Source organism: Cylas formicarius, unplaced genomic scaffold (assembly GCF_029955315.1).
Source record: "Cylas formicarius isolate icCylForm1 unplaced genomic scaffold, icCylForm1.1 PGA_scaffold_3__17_contigs__length_32017465, whole genome shotgun sequence".
Classification (NCBI taxonomy): domain Eukaryota; kingdom Metazoa; phylum Arthropoda; class Insecta; order Coleoptera; family Brentidae; genus Cylas; species Cylas formicarius.
In genome coordinates, this window is record NW_026844326.1 from 15,398,999 (window position 1) to 15,419,197 (window position 20,199).

General features: G+C 33.3%; 3 protein-coding genes across 4 annotated transcripts; 2 read left to right on the forward strand and 1 right to left on the reverse strand.

Annotated features, from left to right (window-relative positions):
- The first annotated feature begins 1,751 nt into the window (after positions 1–1,751).
- Positions 1,752–10,405, forward strand: LOC132699039 (uncharacterized). 2 transcript variants are annotated; one of them, XM_060665494.1, is made up of 4 exons: positions 1,752–2,328; positions 4,637–4,832; positions 6,573–6,827; positions 8,057–10,405. In XM_060665494.1, the coding sequence occupies exons 1-4, from the start codon at positions 2,110–2,112 to the stop codon at positions 8,317–8,319; spliced, it is 933 nt and encodes a 310-aa protein (XP_060521477.1). In that variant the 5' UTR covers positions 1,752–2,109; the 3' UTR covers positions 8,320–10,405. The 2 variants fall into 2 exon arrangements, with proteins under 2 accessions (XP_060521477.1, XP_060521478.1); XM_060665495.1 differs by having other exon boundaries at positions 1,753–2,328; positions 6,573–6,866; positions 8,057–8,195.
- A 68-nt stretch (positions 10,406–10,473) lies between these two features.
- LOC132699038 (26S proteasome regulatory subunit 7) lies at positions 10,474–15,624 on the reverse strand. Its single transcript, XM_060665493.1, has 6 exons — positions 15,423–15,624; positions 15,318–15,355; positions 14,850–15,163; positions 11,468–11,636; positions 10,882–11,414; positions 10,474–10,722 (listed from the first exon to the last, which is right to left on the reverse strand). Exons 1-6 carry the CDS (start codon positions 15,493–15,495, stop codon positions 10,545–10,547), a joined length of 1,305 nt encoding a protein of 434 aa, XP_060521476.1. The 5' UTR covers positions 15,496–15,624; the 3' UTR covers positions 10,474–10,544.
- A 340-nt stretch (positions 15,625–15,964) lies between these two features.
- Positions 15,965–18,918, forward strand: LOC132699040 (HUWE1-associated protein modifying stress responses). Its single transcript, XM_060665496.1, has 4 exons — positions 15,965–16,298; positions 16,731–16,808; positions 17,013–17,496; positions 17,703–18,918. The coding sequence occupies exons 1-3, from the start codon at positions 16,121–16,123 to the stop codon at positions 17,480–17,482; spliced, it is 726 nt and encodes a 241-aa protein (XP_060521479.1). The 5' UTR covers positions 15,965–16,120; the 3' UTR covers positions 17,483–17,496; positions 17,703–18,918.
- The last annotated feature ends 1,281 nt before the right edge of the window (positions 18,919–20,199 follow it).

The following is a 20,199-nucleotide window of genomic DNA, read 5'->3' on the forward strand; positions in this document are numbered from 1 at the left end:
AATGCATATTTTATATGAAATTTAGACACACGGGCGTACTTTAGTTCAGCTTTAAAGGAATGCTTACTAGTTATGACACTAAACCTAGTATCCCACATAAGCAAATTTGTAGAAAAATAGATTAAACGTATTACGGCATTCTTAAATGTACGTTTTAAAGCATTCGCACTATTTGCTAGCAAATAGAAATAATAACAGAAAATCAGTCACATTTGATACAAGACATATAAGCCTATGGACAGATAGTTGATATTAAGTTACACACTAAAAATTTCTCAATTTACCCGTTTAAAGGAATACGAAGAGAGCAAATTTAAATAAGAGGATTGTTTTGATAACAGAAATTCCTATAGCTTTAATATTTTAAATTTTAATTTTAAATACTTCTGTTTGTTGTTACGCAATAATAGGAGCCCTTGAAAACACCCATTGGGTGCTGATTCTATTATGTAGATACTGTAACTGTGGATCTACCGAATGAATTTAAAATATTGAAGACTAACTATGCCTTCAAAAGGCAGCTATACCATTTTTTTTATTGCTTTTAACACGTTAATTGGGAAAATTTTACTGTGTAACTTAATATCAACTATCTGTCCATATGCTCACATTTCTTGTATGAAATGTGACTGATTTTCTGTTATTTTAAGTGCAATTATATTGGAAAAGGTGGATGCAGAATGTGCAAAACGCCGATTTTGCTTTGGTTTGAGCTAAAATGTGACATGTTGAAATTTGCGAATGCCATAGATCAAGCGTAGACAAGAATTTTCTAGCTTTTTTGTTCTGTGCTTAGAATGAGCTCTTAAACAGGGACCGCAGACAATACATCACAATATGTCATTGGGGAAGCCCAAAGTAACGATTTGAACAGTTAACAAAAAATATGCCTATGTTGCAAAAATTAACTTTAACATCAGGTACCCTTTTTTTTAAACACTTATTAACATATAGAAAACATTCAACAACCCTACAATTTTTAATTAATTCTTAATGTGTGTGTGGGTTATCTTCTATATTTAATATATTATTGGAGGTTTGCAAGAATTTGATTCTGTATCTAATCGAAATACTCAATCGGGTACTTATTATAAATAAAGTGTGTGCTAAACAATTTATGAAACTAACCAAATCTGAAATGGTGCTGCAAATTTGAAAGGGATCAAGAATACATACTGATCGAAACATTTTCTATTAATAGACATAAAAACAGTACAACTATTTTATATTACCCATGCAAAACTAACCAACCATGGTTAGGTAATCTGTAATTTCCAAATCAATGTATATGATTAATCATTCCATTTGGCTTTGACAATTGAATTTCAACAAACAAGAGTTGTAACATGGAGATAATATTTATTTGAAAGCCTTTCATTCTAGAAACCCAATTGGTGTAATTAAGCTCATCTGTTTTAATCAATAAATGTCTTGAAATGGATGAACATTAGCATTAACACTGTCGTTTTTCAGCCTCTACAATTTTAATGTGTTCAAAATATACCTGCGCAGGTGTTATATAATACATAAACCTATCTGGGTAAAATCTTTAAAACGCGTTCATTTTTTGATAATCTGATAAAACAATTTTGTCATCCTCTGCTAGATAGCGGTTAAAAAGCCCCTACAACAATCCAGTTCGTTCTTAGTGCGCGAAAAGCCCGTCCCGTGCCCGAAAATTCTGCAGGACTTCATTCATCTTATTGATTTTCCCTTCTCTACCGATCCAGTTCGGCGCGGATAGGTAAACAACGTTTAGTTTCAGTTGGTTTCAGCGTAGAACTATCTCTGTTATGTGACAGTCGTGTTACGCGTGAAATTAGAATCAGTGCGTTTCCACTTCCAGTACGAATATAACTTATCCAGGGGCCGCAAATAAGCTCTATACTACATTTTCCTGTCTCTCTCTGACGATGTTGCGAAAATTCAATGAAGTGTTATCAGGAAAGCTAGCTGTCAGTGAGGCTCACGCTAAAGTTTAAATCGAGAAATACAAAACCAACTTCAATTTTTCTTTTCACATAACTAAGTGTTCAAATAAACAAACTTTCCAACGAACGGTATGCTCCTATAAACTTGCACAAGCCTTAGAAGTTACGACGTGACAAAATGCACGAAGTCAACGAATATCGGTTCAATTCAACTCCTCACATGTGGATTTTTATCAAACTAGTCCTGTTTGCTTTTTGTACGTTCATATTTAAGTACTACAGCGGGGGAGTCGTCGAGGAAATTCCCGATAACAGAACTTCGCTAGCTTCGGAAACGCGTATCGAAGATGCGAACCAAATGAACTTTACGGACGCTGTTGATACCAAACTAGATCAGGTGAATAATAATAATAACTCTTGAACAAAAGCTAGAATTCAAATTTCTACCTTCGTCTTCTTTTCAAAGGTTTAAACATTCGAAAATTTAGCATTTTCCTAAGCACGATAAATTCTAATCGTAAGCAACAATTGTTTATTTAGATAGGGAATTTCATTTTTGCATAGCAAGGTCCAAAACAACAATAATTTGCACAGGGTATTCCTATGTCCAGACTTTTGCGGGTAACTCACTCAAGGTTAAGCGAAATGTCGCATCTTCCCTATTTCGTTACCTATGGAAAAGCTAACTATCCTAACCAATATATAAATTTTTATGTAGTGCAGTACTCGTGTCAGAGTAAGAATACGGTGTCAGAAGAAAAAGTTATTTCATTCTACCTCATTTTTTTCAAGAAAAAAATTGAAATTGAATTCTGAAATTTGTATAGACAAAAGTTATGCTTTTGAAATAATTTCTTGCATTTTTAAATTGGTTGACTAATCTAATGAAAATAGTAAAGCAAATACTATACCAAAAAGTTGACAAATTGGGAGTCGGTCTTTGTTTTGGATGTTTTATGGAGTTTTATGCAAAATGAAATATTTTTAACAAATTCGATATTATTTTCTATAGGAACTTCTCAAACCAATCAGTTTAAGTAACCAAAAGCTTTCTATGATGTTCAATTGAGAGTGACTTAAAAAAATGCCAATTTTGATTTCACAGAACAGAAGACCATTTTGGTAACCACCTTGAAAAAGTCATGATTAATTATTTCTCACTTAAAATAAATTTTATTTAACTTTTTTTTCTGCAAAATTGATTAATTTTATCATAAATAATAGTTTTTCATAAAATCTGAAATTGAGTTTTAAGTTTATATTTCGACTGAATCTCAAGGTATTGAATACCTTATAATGATTAATTATTTAATTTTCATTAATTTCGTTTGCAATAGATTAGTCATGCTTACATCATTTTAATCTCATTACAATGACATCATTTTGAATAAATAAACCTTTTTTTTTTAAGAATTTTCTATTTTTAATAGATTAGCCCATAGCCCGCACTTATCTACTAAATTACAAATTAAGTAAGTTATTGATTGAGTTATTTTTATGCTATTTAAGATAACTGCAAACTATTATACTCTGCACATATTATTCTATACATGTACTACACTACCCCGTGTACGTGGCACTGAATCCTACGCAAAAGAAGGTGTTCGATATGTTATCAAATTAATTATCTATTTGAAAATGCAACATTTTCTCTATTGTTTTTCGTTTCACAAAGAAAACGGAAACGGAAACTGCGTCTTTAAAGCAAAATTGTCACAAATATCTTGTTTCATCTGACATCTGACGTCTTTAAAGGGTGTTTCAAAATTCAGTATCTTGGCTTTTGAAACGTTTTTTGCATATTGAAAGTGGTTTTTCTTTTCTATAAATGTGCTTCTATAAATACTTCGTGATCGGAGTGTTGGGGTTTCGGGATTTTAGGGCCTTCTTTTAGGAAATTAACAAATGACTAGATGAAACGAAACCAAAAGGTAAAAAAAAAGCGCAGTTACAGCCCAACTTTTTCCCATTGTTAATTCAAGTGATCGAAAATCAAAAAACCGTTTTAATTTTTTTCTTGATAAGGGTTGCAGATGAAAATAAACTAACAAAAAAGTACAAGAGAAGAAAAGCGGACATGATATCTAAAAAATATCTACTTGCACATTTCAACAATCAGTGGATGTCAGCCCTAAAAGTTTCAAAATCTTTCAACTTATATCAAAGTGTGTCAGACACCCCAAGAATCGTGAAGATATAATAAATAATAATAAAAATAAAAATTCAAACCAACAAAGACCGACCATATATTGTGTTCTCTTAAGTTATAATAAATACTAATGATAATTAAAATGTGACCATGGTAGCTGCAAACTATAGCATCCTCTTTCAATTACAAAAGCCGGAGATAATTTAATAGTCGGGGATTAATTTGATTGTTATAGATTTATTTATGGATCAGAGGCGATCTCGGAAATGGAAATGTGATGAATACATTGCGCGAATGTTTCTAATCGTTTGAAATTTTTCTAAAAATTATTATTTCTTTTCGCATAATACGTATGACTTTTTAAACTATAGAACCAGTATTTTGACATTCTTGATTAGCGAGTTGATTAGTAATCGGCACAAGAATAATTTCTGTCGCCTTCTGCATATAAAATTCAGCGGCAAAATGGCGTGACGATTTAAACCTGGCTCATTTAGTATTCTGTACTGTTTCCAGTAGACTTTTTTTTTAAATTAAATTTTCTGTCTATTTCCAGGGCAAGCGGATAACTCGTATTTTAATAACCCAACCATCGTGTTCTATAATGGACACGTTAATGATCCTCGACGATATTTGCGCGGACTTAAAGATGAGTAAAACCGGATGTCGTCCACAAGATGTGAATGATCCAAGCAAACACAAAATCCCAAAAATGTATTACGCCAAAAATCAATCCACTAATGAAACAGAAAGTGAGTATCTTACCTTATTTAAATATTTCGGAGAATATCTATTTTTTAATGTAATATTAACGTAGTTTCCTGAGAATTCATATATAGGGAAATCGCATTTATAAATCATAAACTAATTGTGAACTGTAGAAAGTTATCGATAAAGTAAGGTTTGTTTCAAAAATTTACGTTGATTTCTAAACAAATGTTAGAAGAAAAGGAACAAAATCTACCCAAAGCTGACCAATACCGCCTAAAGTATTCCTTGATTAGTTTTGGTTAGTAGTGACTTCTGTCTTCGCCCCTAATAAATCCAGTGGGTCTAGGACAAACTAGATATACATAATTTTAATTTTATTTTAATGTGAAGCCTGATATTCGTCTTTTACACAAAATCGTTTTACATAATATTATGAAATATTTATAATAACAATAATAGTAATATAAAAATATTAGACTTTTTTAAGTGTATTTAATACACTCTGTTCCTTTTTTGTTGCAACTGTGAAATTATACCATAAACAATGCCATTTTTAACTACCCCTCACATATTTGAGCACTTATGTCATAGTGATATTCGATAACTGGAATTAAGAAATAAGTGATATGGGTAGGGACAGGACAATAAAACCACTTTTTTTTCAGAACCACTAACAATTTTGATATAAATGTGTCTTGCCTTTTTGTTCGAAACGCCGATATATTTTTTTATATATTTTCGAGGCGTATACAGGCAATACATTTTTAGAATCTTGTATTTTCGCACTGACCATTGTCTATGTTCTTTAAGCTCATAGCTTTACGAACTCCCTGGTGCCATGTCTTTCTTGGGGCCCTCTTTTTTTTTCAGGTGATGTTTAGAGATAATCTTTCATCATTTATACGTTCTTCTTCTTTCGATATCAATTATAATTTTGTCTTGAAGACCCATTTGTAACGCTCTAGATTTTTGATATACTAACGGATCTTATAAGTGCATCCATTTCCATGCAGCCAAGTTCAAACCAATTTGATTTAATTATATAGATATTAAACAATATAGTGGCCGCAAGACTAAATTGATGGGCCGCAGGCGGCCAAACCCTTAAGTCGTTTTTCCCTAGTCATTTGAGGAGATGGGGGCATATTTGAAATGACCCCGCATAAGCACAATTGATTGGCTCTTCTCAAAAAATTTTTAATGATAGTTTTAACAGTTCCTGCATTAACAGCATGGCCGCTCTATGAATATCGTTTTCAATCAAGAATATCTCATATTTCAAATCTTGATTTCAACCAATAAGACGTAATGGTGTTCAAGAACGAACATGACCGATTACAGTTCGTCAATTCGACAACTTTAAGTTTGGATGCAGTATTTTTACGACAGTATTTTCTCAAAATATCCCGTTAAATGGTCACGAAAAAGTGCATAAATATCGATGCTCACAAAATATCATCACCGCCCGAGGCCCATCAATTTTTATTAGTAGCCTAAATGGTTTTACGGTTAGGAAGATAAAAACGCACTTTTTACAAAACTTCTGGATTACCTCTGCGTCGGTTTTTGCTGAGTCGAACTTGCTGACGTTTAACTGACGCTTAACAGAAACAGTTTCAGTTAAGCTCTGAAGTAGCCAACACCGACGCAGGAGGAATCAAGAAGTTTTGTAAAACGTATTACAGTAGCATGTGGAAGTTTCTTTGAAAGATAAAAATGCATTGCTAGGAATGTTAGATGATAGATAAGGTAATAAATAAGATTTAACAATACTGTTTTAGACAATATCGTCAACTACATAATCGCCGCCCTCCTTCTAACATCACTTGGGGCGGCCCTACTGGAATTATACCGCGCCAAGACTTCCCACCAGCCGGCAGTGGCGGAACGAAGGGGTGGTAGCAAGGTATCTCTAAACCGAAAGTGTTCTCTGGCGGACTTGACGGTGCTGAAACACAATAGGAAAGAACTGGTACGAAGGGAAAGCGTGTTGGAGCAAACCAGGGAGGAAGGGTTGCAGACTACATCGAAGCAGGGTAGGAACCCTTGCCGGCCACCGATGCGTGTCGATTAAGGTAGACAAAGGCGCAGCGGTGCTGGTTATTTGTGGTGTTTGTGTTTCAATGTTAAAATTCTCACCTGATAACCTTATTTGGCGTGCTAATGAAGGCTGAACGGGGACTTACTTTCGACATCTCTCGTATTTTGGAAAGAGTGGATTGAAATATCCTAAAAAATATATTCCACAGAAAAAGACTTCCGAAACGGCATTAACGGTTCTTTAATAAAACAAAACTCTTTTCGATTTCCAACTTTGCTTTTTTTAAGAGCTATGACAATAATATACAGGGTGTTATTGAAATGACATCATAAAATTCAATGTATAAATCTCGAAGTCGAGAGACAAATGGCAAAAATCCTCATTATAACGGTTTTAGCCTGATATTCCAGAAGACTGCTCCATAGGTTTGTTACAAAATGCTACAGTGCAAAATGGTACAGTGCAACTAGATATTTCAGAACGATTTTCCATTTCAGAACGATTTCTTTGGTTTTAAGAAAAGTAGCGTTTCCAAACAGATAAAATTTTTTTCACCTTTTTTTTTCAATTTAATAACCATTCTAGATCTAAAGACCGTCATTGAACGAACGACATTTTCATATTTTGGATGCGATATAATAGCTCATAATTTTGTTGCAGTCTATTTGTTGCAATTGTTAAAAAAAGGTGACTTTATATATAATTGCGACCACCATCCAACCCTGTTTTTCATGTGCTTTATTGTAATTGCTTCAGTCATATACTTAGGTCTCCATAAACTTGTATTTTTAAAACGAAACAGCTAGTTGTTGTTTATAATACATAATTGACATTACTGCTAATATAGAGTTTAGTGAATATGAGGGGATAGATAAGTTATTATACATCGTTTCTTTAATATAAAAGCTGTGTTTCCACGTCGACATTTTAAAACTTGTATATTATTATGGAACTAAGAACAATAATATTTAAAGTTGAATGTTTTAAAAAACGTGATTTATCAGAGAGTTTATTTCGAAAATAGGATAGTGGTACAGGAACATTAATACTAAAAAAATTGAGCCAATTCATTCGTAAGTCTATATTTTCAAAAATAAGGCAGTCCTCGTTGGTACGCAATTCACCGATTTCTTTGCGTGTTGTGTGCTAGCAAAAGCATTTTACTGTTTTTAATATATATCCCAAGACTGTTTTAATTTTTTTTATTAATTTTAATTCCATCAGGTGGTAGACCTTCCCCTCTCCACCGCCGTTGCTCTTTTCCCGCGGGATTCCATCCAGCCGAAACCGCACGGATCTCGAGGCGAACTTCAATAGTTGGTGATCCTGGAATCCAGGCGGGAATCGGCGTAGGTGGTAGGAAAGTATCGGTGGTCTCGGACGTCGTAGGTATGTCGACAGAGGCCATTTTGAGACGATCCAGCGTCGTAACAGAAGAATCGTCGCCAGAAAGGCGACATTATTCGAGGCTTGTGCATAGACACTAAAATTTTGGGATTTAGGAGTCTGCTCTGGTTTAATCGATGGATGAAATTTATTTATTCATATAGTCATGGATCAATTACAACAAATCCAAAGATTTGCTAACCGAAAAAGGGAAACCGTGATTTGCAAAGTTCCAAAAACAAAACGTCCACAAAACCAAATCATATAAAGATTTATACGAGGATTTACATTTACTAGAAGGCGCAATCAGTAAAAATGCAAAAATTCTAATCCTTTAAAAACCTACAATACAAGATGACCACTTGTTCAATGGGATTATAGGGTTGACTTTTAAACCATTAAAAATACATGGTCGGTTTAATGGAATAAATAAAACCAACCACTCCAATGAAAACTGGACTAAAAAATTTTGTAGAAAATAAAAATTCTTCAATTTTAGTATTTCCTTCAATTCAATTCAATTCCTCCAATTTTACACAATAAAAGTATATGAAAATTGTGGTTGTTCTTGTTTACAGTAAACCGTCTATCTAAATTATTAGAACATTAACTCCTCTTGTTACCAACTGCTGTTACAATTCACAAATATGTGACATCACACCAAGGTGGCATGGACATGAACATTTAAGTCAAATACTTGAGAGGTTAAGAGTTTCTTCAATAATCAAGACGCACGCAACTTAAATTATGGATGGCCCAATGATAAATTGTTTTATTCATATAGCTATAAGATAATATAGGGGCCCTTCTACGGTAAAAATTGATGCGCCGCAGATGGCTATGATAATTTCGTAGAGAAGGTATTCATCTTTTGCGCATGCGTCACCCCCAACTGACTGAGCTGCTACATTGCCGTAATTTTTCTGGAAAATTAATTAATTTTTATAATAACGCAACATCAATCTCTGAAATCTGAACATAGTTGGCAATGCCAAGCTAAGTAATTACAGTTTTCATTTTTAGTATCAATATCTCCGTACCGTACCCTACTCCCAAACTTGCATAATCTGTGCCTATAGGATCTTGAAGAAATAATGATTTTAACAAAGTAGAAAATAGACTTACACAGATATTTAAATGTGAACAGAATTCCCAACATTTTTAGGTACACTTAAATAGCTACGCAGATGTTTAGGTAATATAGTTTAGTGTACAAGAATTACAGGAAATATAAGAACGCAATTAAGCTACAAGTTGAATTTTTACTGGAACAAGCATAACAAACACTCCTTTCCAATTACTGCCTATAGGAAGTGCTTCTTGAATATTTTTTCACTTACACATCTCAAAGTTATTTCAATGGAGATTAAACCCATGAGAAAAATACATGTAAAAATTGCATCCTACTTGCAAGGCTTGAAGAACAAAAACGCCAAATTAATTACAGAATTATACTGAAGCCGACGTGGGTGTTGCAATTCTGCACTGCATTGCTAGATCTTAACTCCTTTTTTGAATGAAAATTTGAATTTAAATATATTTTCAGAAAATACTGCTGAAAAAATGCCGCATCCAAATATCGGCCATCTGTCAGTGGCCATGTTGTTTGTTGAAAGCCGCAAGGTCTTATGAGTCTACGTCAGGCTTTGTCATTAGAGCTGCCATTGATTAAAAACGAAATTTTGAATCTCGCGCATGCGCACATTGAACGGACCTTCTCTAAAAAAATTAAATAGTTGCTTCATGAGTTTCTGTACTGTTGGCATAGGCAGGACCCCTATATGTCTAGTAGCTTTATGGTTTTATTCAACACATATCACGTGATCAACGACTCTAAATGTTCTTTATATCTAATTATACATATTATTTCAAATGTTAAGATATATTTGTCATTATTTGTCGTTTGCAAACGAATGTTTCTTCGTTAACAAAATAGGAAATGTTTTAAAAACACGAACTTGCATCAAACCCAAAGAGTCTAAATTTACTCCTTTGATGTATCTATGCACAAGATCAAATAAAAAAAATCAAATTAGCTAAGCTAGACCTTAGAAGCTTAATTAAGCAAAAAATCCCAGCACTGCGGAATGTTTGATGTTAGTATTTGTTAAAATATTTTATGTATTTATTGCATTTACAATATATGTACTAAATGATGACCATTTTAAATAAAATTGATCTCATGAGGCTTGTTTTCAAATTAGTATTACCCCACTCATGAAATAAATGAATTCATGAAATAAAACAACTTTTGAAAGTGAGAAATCTGCTTACTATAAGTATTATTTATTATCATAAACAATGAAGAATGATACAATCTGGCAGATTAATTGTAAGTCATATATCTAGGAGTAGCCGAAAATTTGGCATATGATTTTATAACTTTGTTGACTGCTTCCAGGAAATCTTTCTCCGTCGCCACCTTCCTTCTGGCCCGGATTGCAAACATGCCTGCTTCAGTGCAAACACTTCTTATTTCAGCTCCAGTGGAGTTAGGACACAATCTAAAAAATGTTCAACTACAAATAGCTATTTTTAATTTGTGATGAAATAAATTATTTTTTGTTTCATGCAAAAATTGTTACTAAGTGATTATCTTAAAAAAATTCGGAGGGAAGATCCAGAAGATAATCTTGGTTAGATGCGGAATTACAAAAGTTTACCTAGCAAGCAGCTCAAACCGAATATCTCTTTCCACTGACATAGACCTAGCATGAATTTTAAATATATGAGTTCTTCCTTCCAAGTCTGGTAATCCAAACTCAACTTTTCGGTCCAGGCGACCCGGTCTCATCAATGCAGGGTCTAAAGTATCTGGTCGGTTGGTGGCCATCAGTACTTTGATATTACCACGAGGATCAAATCCATCCAATTGATTAATAAGTTCCAACATTGTCCGTTGTACCTCATTATCACCACCGGCTCCGTCATCAAATCTGGCGCCCCCAATTGCATCGATTTCATCAAAGAAAATAAGGCATGCTTTCTTTGATCGAGCCATTTCAAACAATTCTCTCACCATTCTTGCTCCCTCTCCAACATACTTCTGCACAAGCTCAGAGCCTATGACTCGAATAAAGCAAGCATCAGTTCTATTTGCCACAGCACGAGCACAAAGGGTCTTGCCAGTCCCTGGGGGCCCAAATAGAAGAACACCCTTTGGAGGTTCAATGCCAAGTTTTACAAATTTTTCCGGCTAAAAGCAATATCTTAATAATTAACCGACAATATATTATAACAAAATCTTACATGTAATAATGGGGTTTCAACAACTTCCCTTAATTTCTCAATTTGTTCCTTGCAACCACCAACATCACTATAAGTAACATCAGGTTTTTCTTCAACTTGCATCATAGTGACAGTAGGGTCAATTTTTGGAGGCAAAGGAATATGAATCTGATATTTATTCCTATCCACACTAAATCATAAAAAAAAATGAAAACAAGATTTTGCAGAATATTGCAGGGTTTCGCCGATTTCATATGATTGCGCAGATAATTTCAATTAACCATCATATAATCAAAAATACTAAGATACACAAACTGAAGTTTTATGGCAGCAGTAAAAGTGAGGAAGGAGTTACCGTCATTTTTACGGCTAATAATCATTGTTAATTTTTCAAAGAAACTTCCACGGGCTATTGTAATACTTATCGTAATTAAATGCTTTGTTATATTATACAAAAATTATGTATTAAATTATATGCTAATAGACCGACCCATATTATGAAACTTTCTTGACATATTTCATATTTCCTATGACTCAATCTTACCGCCTCTGAGAAATGTGAAATTTTATGTTAAAAGTGACGTTTGCAGGTCTATTAATTTCTCCTGCTGAAAGTCTTTGTTTTATATTTTGGCTAGATTTACTTACAGAATTGTTAATTTAGCGCTCTATGTCATTTTAAAAATAAATAAGTACTAACTGACTGAAAACTAACTAACTAAAAAAACTAAAAATTTCATTGAAAAATCATTTGGTCATTTTTCCTAAATGACAACACTTTGTCTAATGTTGCATTTCATAAAGTTCCATTGTAAAATCCTTATACCGCTTTTACGTTTTGCTATAGTAAATACACCAAATTAAAAAGATAGTTTATTGTTTGCAACATTCAGGCATTTTCTTTTTAATGTAACCAGAGACTAATTTTGCAAATTTTGAGCAATCTACTCCCTCAATTCCAAAACCATCCCATATTCTAATATAGTTTCAAAATTTAAACAATTTGATTGGGAATGGGCATTTGAATTTTTAATTTGAGTCAAAAACTTTCAAAGAACTTCCTAATATCCCAAATCCCAATCCCAAATTTCATATACGACTACGAATACTAATACTTTATTATTGTTACTATCACAAATAATTTACATACGTCAAACAAAAAGAAATAAAATAACATATACTTAAAATGCACCTGGTACATTATAATTGAAACATAAATATTCATCAAAAGAACAAAATTGGTGATTAATTAAAAATCGTCTGACTGTTTGTTTATACATTTCAAATTTTAAATTACGAACAGCATTTGGAAGAGCATTAAAAACCTTAACGGACCAATAATTTCGACCAGTTTGACACCTCTCCAAGCGGCAGTAGGTAATGACCACATTGTCCCGACCTCTGGTTTGAGGGTCATGCAATTCCTTATAAGTGGTAAATATATGAAGATTTTTCTTTATAAATAATACATTTTCCAAGATAAACAACGAAGGCAATGTAAGAATTTCCAAGTCCCGAAAGGCATTTTTACAGTTCTCCTCATACCCAAGTCCACTAATAATTGAACTGCTTTTCGTTGTAATCTGAATAAACGGTGCCTGCCAGCAGCGTGGCCCCATATTAAGATCGCATATAGGAGGTGTGAATGAAAAAGTGCAAAATATGCAGTCCTTAACACACCAGGAGAGACATTTTCGGTCAAACGTCGAAGCAAATACAAATTTTTGGTCAGCTTCTGAGCAACTATATGGGAGTCCCACTGCGGTTTGGGGTCAATATAGATGCCAAGAAATCTGGTATTTATTTTATTAAAATTAACTGTACTTAAATTTCGCATGGAAAAAAACTAATTATCATTATTTAAACTAATTTATTTGCACTAAACCAGTGTTCAGCCTTTTGCTGTGCGATCCTGGAACTCTCCAACGTGCATTTGAATGTGTATATTTTCTTCAGTTTCTCTTGGGTATTCGGTCTCTCGCAAACAATTAATGTTATTCTTCTAAATATTTATTAACGTTTCGATCGTAATTTCGATCTTCTTCAAAATATTCTTATTTTGTATAGGTGACAATTGATGATATTTGACCTTGTGTTAATATATTAAAAATAAACATAATTTGTCAACGAATATTTTATACGGATTTTTATTAGCGACAGCGTGTATATAGCACAAACAAGCCAATATTTATTAAAAAATTGAATCAACGGACATAAGTATGACAAAAAAAATAAAACAGGTCTTCATACCCATTGAGAAAACACCAAACACATTTAATTTTCAAAAAGTTAAAAGTCCTACTAACAGAACCTAACACCAAAAAAAGAACTTTATGAAGGCATAGAAATCCAAAAAAACAAAAAATCAATTAATTACAAAACCGATTCTAAAGACCTTAACAAAATATATCATTCAATTTTAAACTAACAAAATTAAAATATCCAATATATTTACTAATGAAAAACATCGGTACCTGCTTTACATGCCATTCCAATCCGTATAAAATATTTGCTGACAAGTTATGTTTATTTTTAACATATTAACACAACGTCAAATGTCATCAATTGTCACCTATACAAAATAAGAATATTTTGAAAGAGAATCACATTAATTGTTTTCGAGAGGCCGAATACCCAAGAGAAATTGCAGAATATATATATATACCATTATCATCCGTTCATTTGTTGAACTCCGACTGAGTGAATCCTGCAGACGTTTAGCCAAGATCTCACTCGGAATTTTCAATGCTTCCGCTCCGAAAACACTCAGAACACTGACCTGTCAAGTGAGATCTTGACGAAACATCTGATGATGATGATGTCCCGGAATATATTGTCATCACATTTTTCATTTGCATTCCGTAAAATATCTGCTATGTATATAATATATGGGGGGGGGGGGCATTCGCCAAAGAATAACGCAAGTGTCCTAAGGCCAGCTCAGCGAGGACAGAAACCTCGGGTAGAGCAAAAGGGCAAAAGCTGGCTTGATCCCGATGTTCAGGATGCATAGGGTCTGCCAAAGCACGGTCTATATATAATATAATATATTAACTCCTACATATTATTACATTTACCTGCTACATTATTTAGAAAAAAAACTAATATCATGGGATGACCTATTGAAAACTGAAACACCAAATTTTAGAGGCACCACATAGTTGAGTTCTCACCAGGCAGCCTCACATAGGCGCATAACATTATAGCGCATTTTCATTAGTTAACACAATGATGTCACCTAATATCATGTGAAAATATTGCGGGATTTCGCATATTGCGAGCAAATTCGCAAGATTACCCATGGATTTTGAAGATTTTCGGAATTTCCAGGGCGATTTGCAGCATTGCACACAGTGGTGAATCCCTCAGAAAACCTATAGAAAAGAAAATGAAGCTTACTTACCCTACTCTCATACCCTCCTCGATGTCTGTTGGCGCAACCGAATCTGCCAAATCCACCACAAATTTTGCAAATTGCTTTACATTGATTATGTATTTGGGATCATCTGTGTCTGCATTAATGATTTTGGTACATCGAGCAACCTGCAAAGGCTGCTCATTTTGAAGGGTTTGCTTGTCGGCCGCTAAATCCCAAAGTGCAGGAGGAGCCAAACCAGTGTCAGACTCTTTGATTCCAGTTAATTCATTTACCCTCTTTATTATGGTCTGAATGTCTTCTTCAACGGTTTTTATGGATTTTGTGTACTGACCTTGGCCCTGTGCAACTTTTTTTTTAGTGAATAGCAATTTAATAAAAGGATGTTCCGAACAAAATAATAGAATACAATCAAAATTATATGAATCAATATGACCTAAACAACCTAAATAATAAAGTGTACACTAAGCTAATAGTTCACAAAATAATACTTACATAGGTCTTTAATAACGCAATATCACCTTCATCCAAAGCTAGAAAATGAAATACAAGCGTAAACCCAAATATTCAAAATAAATAATATATTTACAGGTTACATACATTTTATTTCCTTTTCTTGTTCCTCGGGTTCGTTTTTAATTTTTCTCATATCATCTCCTAAATGGTCTGGCATAATTGCTTATATACTTTTAACAATTTTCACAAGTGTTTCAAAATTATTTAGCAATTTCTATCAGAACAGTGAAAGATGTGAAATGACAAGCCGTTTTTTCCTTAAAGGTTAGAAATTCGTCTTCTTTATTTTTTGGATCAAAATTATAAACGATTTTCTATAACATTCCAAAATGCACCATTATTGGCCCGTATTTAAGAAATTTCATTCATTCGACGCAGATTAAATATATTTTTAGTATTTTTGCTATTTTTACTCTAAGTCAGGATTAACAAAAATTTTTAAGACATTTAATTCCAAGCCTTTCAAAAATATTTAAATTTATAATGAAATTTACATATCTCTAGTCAGAATCAGACAAATTTAAATTTTTAATAAATCCATATTCTACGATTGAGAAAAATTGAGTAAACAGAAATTATCTAACAATATACTATATGAAATCAATCAGTGCAAGTGTCATTTGAGAATTTAGTAGCAGTGTTCTGTGGTTTTGGCTGCTTGTGCGTTTCGGGGAAGTGAGGAGCCTTTAATTCAACAAAAAAAATGGCCTGGCCCAGCTGAAGTTCCGCATTGCGAAGATTTTTGTATTTTTATTAATTTTAAACAATTCGAAATTGCAAATATGAATGGTGAAGGTGACGACGAGAGCTGGTTGTCGGGTTGGGAACAACAGTGTGCGGATGCCATAGAGGGCCAGCCTGATCACGATCGCTCCTTGTTAGAGGAAAGTGATAATTCGCAAAGACGTATTTGGACCTGTTTCCAAGATTCTGCGACGGCTGTAGCACAACTGTATCGCGGTAATTTTTTAAAACTAATATCAATTAAAATTTTGGGTCTAGGTTGTGTGTTTTTAGACTATAGATTGAGGACATTTTTTTGACATGTCCTCTCTTGTGGATCATTAATCAGCTGATTTTCTTTGTCCTTAGGTTATGTACTAAAAATTGTAGTGCTGTTTATCAAATATCATTTGATCTAGGTTTTTTTGAATTGTAGAATTTATGAATTTTGTAAATTTTGGTAGTATGCGAGAATTGCGAAATTATTCTAAATGTTCACAAGACACTTGCAACTTTACAGAGCTTCAGTTTGTTTTTTTGGTATTTGGTATGGAACTGAAACTGCAGAAATAATGAAAAGCATATTTTAAAGAATTTTTATTGATAAAAATAATTAGAATTTACAGTTAATTTACATAAAATAAATTTCTTATTTTTTTCACATTGTAGATCGTTATTCAGGAGAACCAGCTGCCATATGGTTGCAGTTTCAAACAGCTGCAGGGACAGTCACATCATTGTATAGGGGTGAGGTTTTTGTTTGAATCATTCAATTTATATTTATCAATATATTTCAATGAATTCCTAGTGACCATCAATAACATGATGGTTTAGATAAAAATATCTTTATATATTCTATCTATATACTAGTTTATTCTAAAACAAATCAGTTTTACGTCAATTTATTATAATAATGAAATTAAAACGGTAACTACATTTATTGTGTTTTAGATTCATGCGAGAGTTTAAAAAAAACAAATGAGCTAGCGAGACAGAGCGGCTACCAGAAACGTAACAATGAACTGCTGCACTGGGCAAAAAGGAAACGAAGATTAATTAGAAGAGAGGATTTGCTAGCATATTTAGCTGGTAAACCACCACCTCCAAGACAAAGTCACCACCACAGGTTGTCCCCAAGACCCCGTAACTTATCACCTCCTCCCCACCACCATCCCCTGGACATTAACCGTGAACCGGGAACTCCTCACTTACCCGATCCTAATTTGCACATGTTTCGGGAAGCTTTGGCTCTTACAACCACCCGTCAGATAGCTCGTGGAGCCTCTACTCCAACAACGGGTTCTGATTTGTGTGCCTTCATTGCTGGCGAGATGGCCAGGCACTGTGTCAAAAGACCAGCTTCTCCTCATGATGTGCCAATGGGGAGTCCAACGCACCAGAAGCGGGCTCGATATATGTGAATTTTTCTAGCATGGTAAGGTAGAATTTATAATTTTTCAAAAATATTTTGGTAATTGGTAAGTATGACATTGGTGCTTCACAATACTCAGAATGGCTATTGTAAGCCTCTAGGAGAATGTCAAAGTGTAGTTTCATTTTAAACAATCTCAAAATTAACATGTATTAAATTATTTAATTATATTATTGGTGGGCTTTAAAATACTATAATTCTGTTTGCAGGGTATCTACACATGGAGTGAAAAAATCTTCTTTCAAAACCATCGGATGTTTTGGTATTAATAAATTTATTGAAAAATAAGTTTTGCATGGGAAATATTATTTTTTTTAAGGAGATATCTGTTTTTGGGCTTCTTTTACTTTTACACTTTTCCATTGGCTCTAGTGCCTTAAAAAAGCCTTTTATATACATACTAATGAAAATAAAGCAACATACAGGATTTAATTATTCTTTAATTATGGCTGTATTGAAGTTGTTTTTCAAGCACATTTTGTTTTATAGAATTTATCTTGCACCAGTATTTCTCAGGACTTTCGTAGAGTTTGTCATTCAAAAATATATATTTTTTTAATCTGTTCCTTTTGAGACTTTAACATTTTGGAACCTAGGTTTGATATTTGGCTTACTGTACCAGAATGTTACTGGTTTTAAATTAATATTAAAATTAATATTACTGATATGCTCCTATGTGTAGAAATTTTAGTTAATCAGCTTTAATTGATATGTCTATTTACTTCTATCACCTACATTAGAGGCCTTTGCTAGGTTTTATTTTACCTTGAACTTTGTTGTTATGAAATTGTTTGTTGATGAATAGGTATCTCCCAAAGGAAAGGTAATATAAGGATGACAAACGTCGCTATCAGACTTAACTTTTTCAACACTGAATTGTAGATGTTGAAGTTTTATAGTCATTGGGAACAAATCACTATGTGATTTGTTTAGAAGTTGAGAAAGTTTTGTCAGGCGGTTAGATTTGTGACTACAAGTAAAACAAGTAGTGCTTCTATTTTTTTTATACCTGGAATATAACCAATATTGAAGTCTTCCCGACAAAGTTCATAGTTGAGACAACTTAGCAGTTCCATAAAATTTTTGTTGCTAGGTTCAGTATGAATCTCTTGACTAGTGTCACAAATCAGAATCGTGCGGCGCATTCACTAATAGATTATTTTTGTACATTCAGTAAGTTTAAACCAGCCTGTAAATAACTGTTTTTGTATTATAAATCCTTAATTGTTGAAGTTATTTCTTTTGGAAAAAATGCAACGGGAACGTTTTTCTGCTTCGTTTCAGGTTTAACAACTTATTTATTTGGTCCAGTTAGTTTCTGTTGCTAATTTGTAATATCTTGTTCGGGTAGTTCAATTTTGTACAATAAGTTGTATGTCTTTTGGCAGTAAATAAATAGTACATTCTAGTCGTGCATTTTTTTCTATTGCAAGAAGGGCGATATGCAAGAACAACTTACTCGTTGGCTTCTGCTAGTGTTATTTTTGTCGGGACATTAAAGTGTAGTTTGATTTCTACCACAAAGGCTTACAGTTTATATTTTTTTTAAATCCTTTTTAGTGGTTTTATTCAAATTTGTTTGACAAAAAGGTTCCTCACCTTTATATCTCCAATTAATAATGGTTAAATTATGTCTGATAAGGTGTGTTACATTGAAGAAAAATGTTTTGGAAATGGTTTGAGAATTTGTTTTGTAAAATCGAATCGTTACCATAGAAAATAAAATCGCATTATACATTAATCGTCAAGCCTAAAACACTCAATTATGAACGGATCAATCGCGCGAAAAGCGTCACTTTGAGGCGGTGGCTTCGAGAATCACTTACTGCGTTTTACACCTAAACTTCTTTAGCGACTCGTTTATTAAGCACTCGGTGCGCTCGTGCCAAATGAAACTCGTGACTAAAGAGGGGTATATCAAACTTGTTGCCCTCGTGCCAAATGAAACTTATGACTAAAGTTGGGTCTGTCAAACTTGTTGCGTAATATACCATATTGAAACCTATATTTATCAATGAGATTTAACAAGTTGAAGCGTAGCAGACAGATATAATTTAACAAGCGGTTATAAAAACTTCCTATTCACTATTAAAAGTAATGGCATTGTTTTGAAACCGGCTGTCAAAACAAAATCACGGCAATAATTTTGTTTCGTGAAAGTATTACAAATATATGTGGAAAGAAAAGCGTCTAATTTGTTACGAGATTATTTTAAATTTTTTTGAATGAACAATTTCATGTGTTGGAAAATAAAAAAACGAATGTATTTTACAACAGGAAAGCGATACTTCGGAAAAACAGTGACAAAGTAATATAACGCTATACGGACAGCAAGGACGAGAAGCTCAGCGCTGTTAAAAACTACCCATGCCATGAACAAATGCAAAGCAACATAAGGAAATTGCTGTTCACAACTTCATTTCTTTCCGTTATTATAAGTCTTGATACGGCTCTCTTCGTCACTGGGCAAATCATAACCGAAACTGTTCAACAAGTTGTGAAAGTTAGCTCTACCCGTCACTGAAAAAAATTATTCTCCAAAGTTTATAAGAAAAAGGCGTAAAAGTAAACCTGTCAAAACTAATAAGTAATACAAATAAATTCAAACAAAACAATTTAACTGGATTGCAACCAATGAATAAATTTATTCACTGATTATGACTTGCTATTATTAGCATAATAAATCTGTTAGCAGCACAAAATCCA

Coding starts and splice junctions, on each gene's coding strand:
- LOC132699040 (XM_060665496.1), top strand. CDS start 16,121: ATGAATGGTGAAGGTGACGACGAGAGCTGGTTGTCGGGTTGGGAACAA. Junction 16,299..16,730: donor TGTAGCACAACTGTATCGCG/GTAATTTTTTAA, acceptor TTCACATTGTAG/ATCGTTATTCAGGAGAACCA. Junction 16,809..17,012: donor AGTCACATCATTGTATAGGG/GTGAGGTTTTTG, acceptor ATTGTGTTTTAG/ATTCATGCGAGAGTTTAAAA.
- LOC132699039 (XM_060665494.1), top strand. CDS start 2,110: ATGCACGAAGTCAACGAATATCGGTTCAATTCAACTCCTCACATGTGG. Junction 2,329..4,636: donor TTGATACCAAACTAGATCAG/GTGAATAATAAT, acceptor GTCTATTTCCAG/GGCAAGCGGATAACTCGTAT. Junction 6,828..8,056: donor GCAGACTACATCGAAGCAGG/GTAGGAACCCTT, acceptor TAATTCCATCAG/GTGGTAGACCTTCCCCTCTC.
- LOC132699038 (XM_060665493.1), bottom strand. CDS start 15,495: ATGCCAGACCATTTAGGAGATGATATGAGAAAAATTAAAAACGAACCC. Junction 15,356..15,422: donor ACAAGAAAAGGAAATAAAAT/GTATGTAACCTG, acceptor TTCATTTTCTAG/CTTTGGATGAAGGTGATATT. Junction 11,637..14,849: donor GAGGAGGGTATGAGAGTAGG/GTAAGTAAGCTT, acceptor TTTATGATTTAG/TGTGGATAGGAATAAATATC.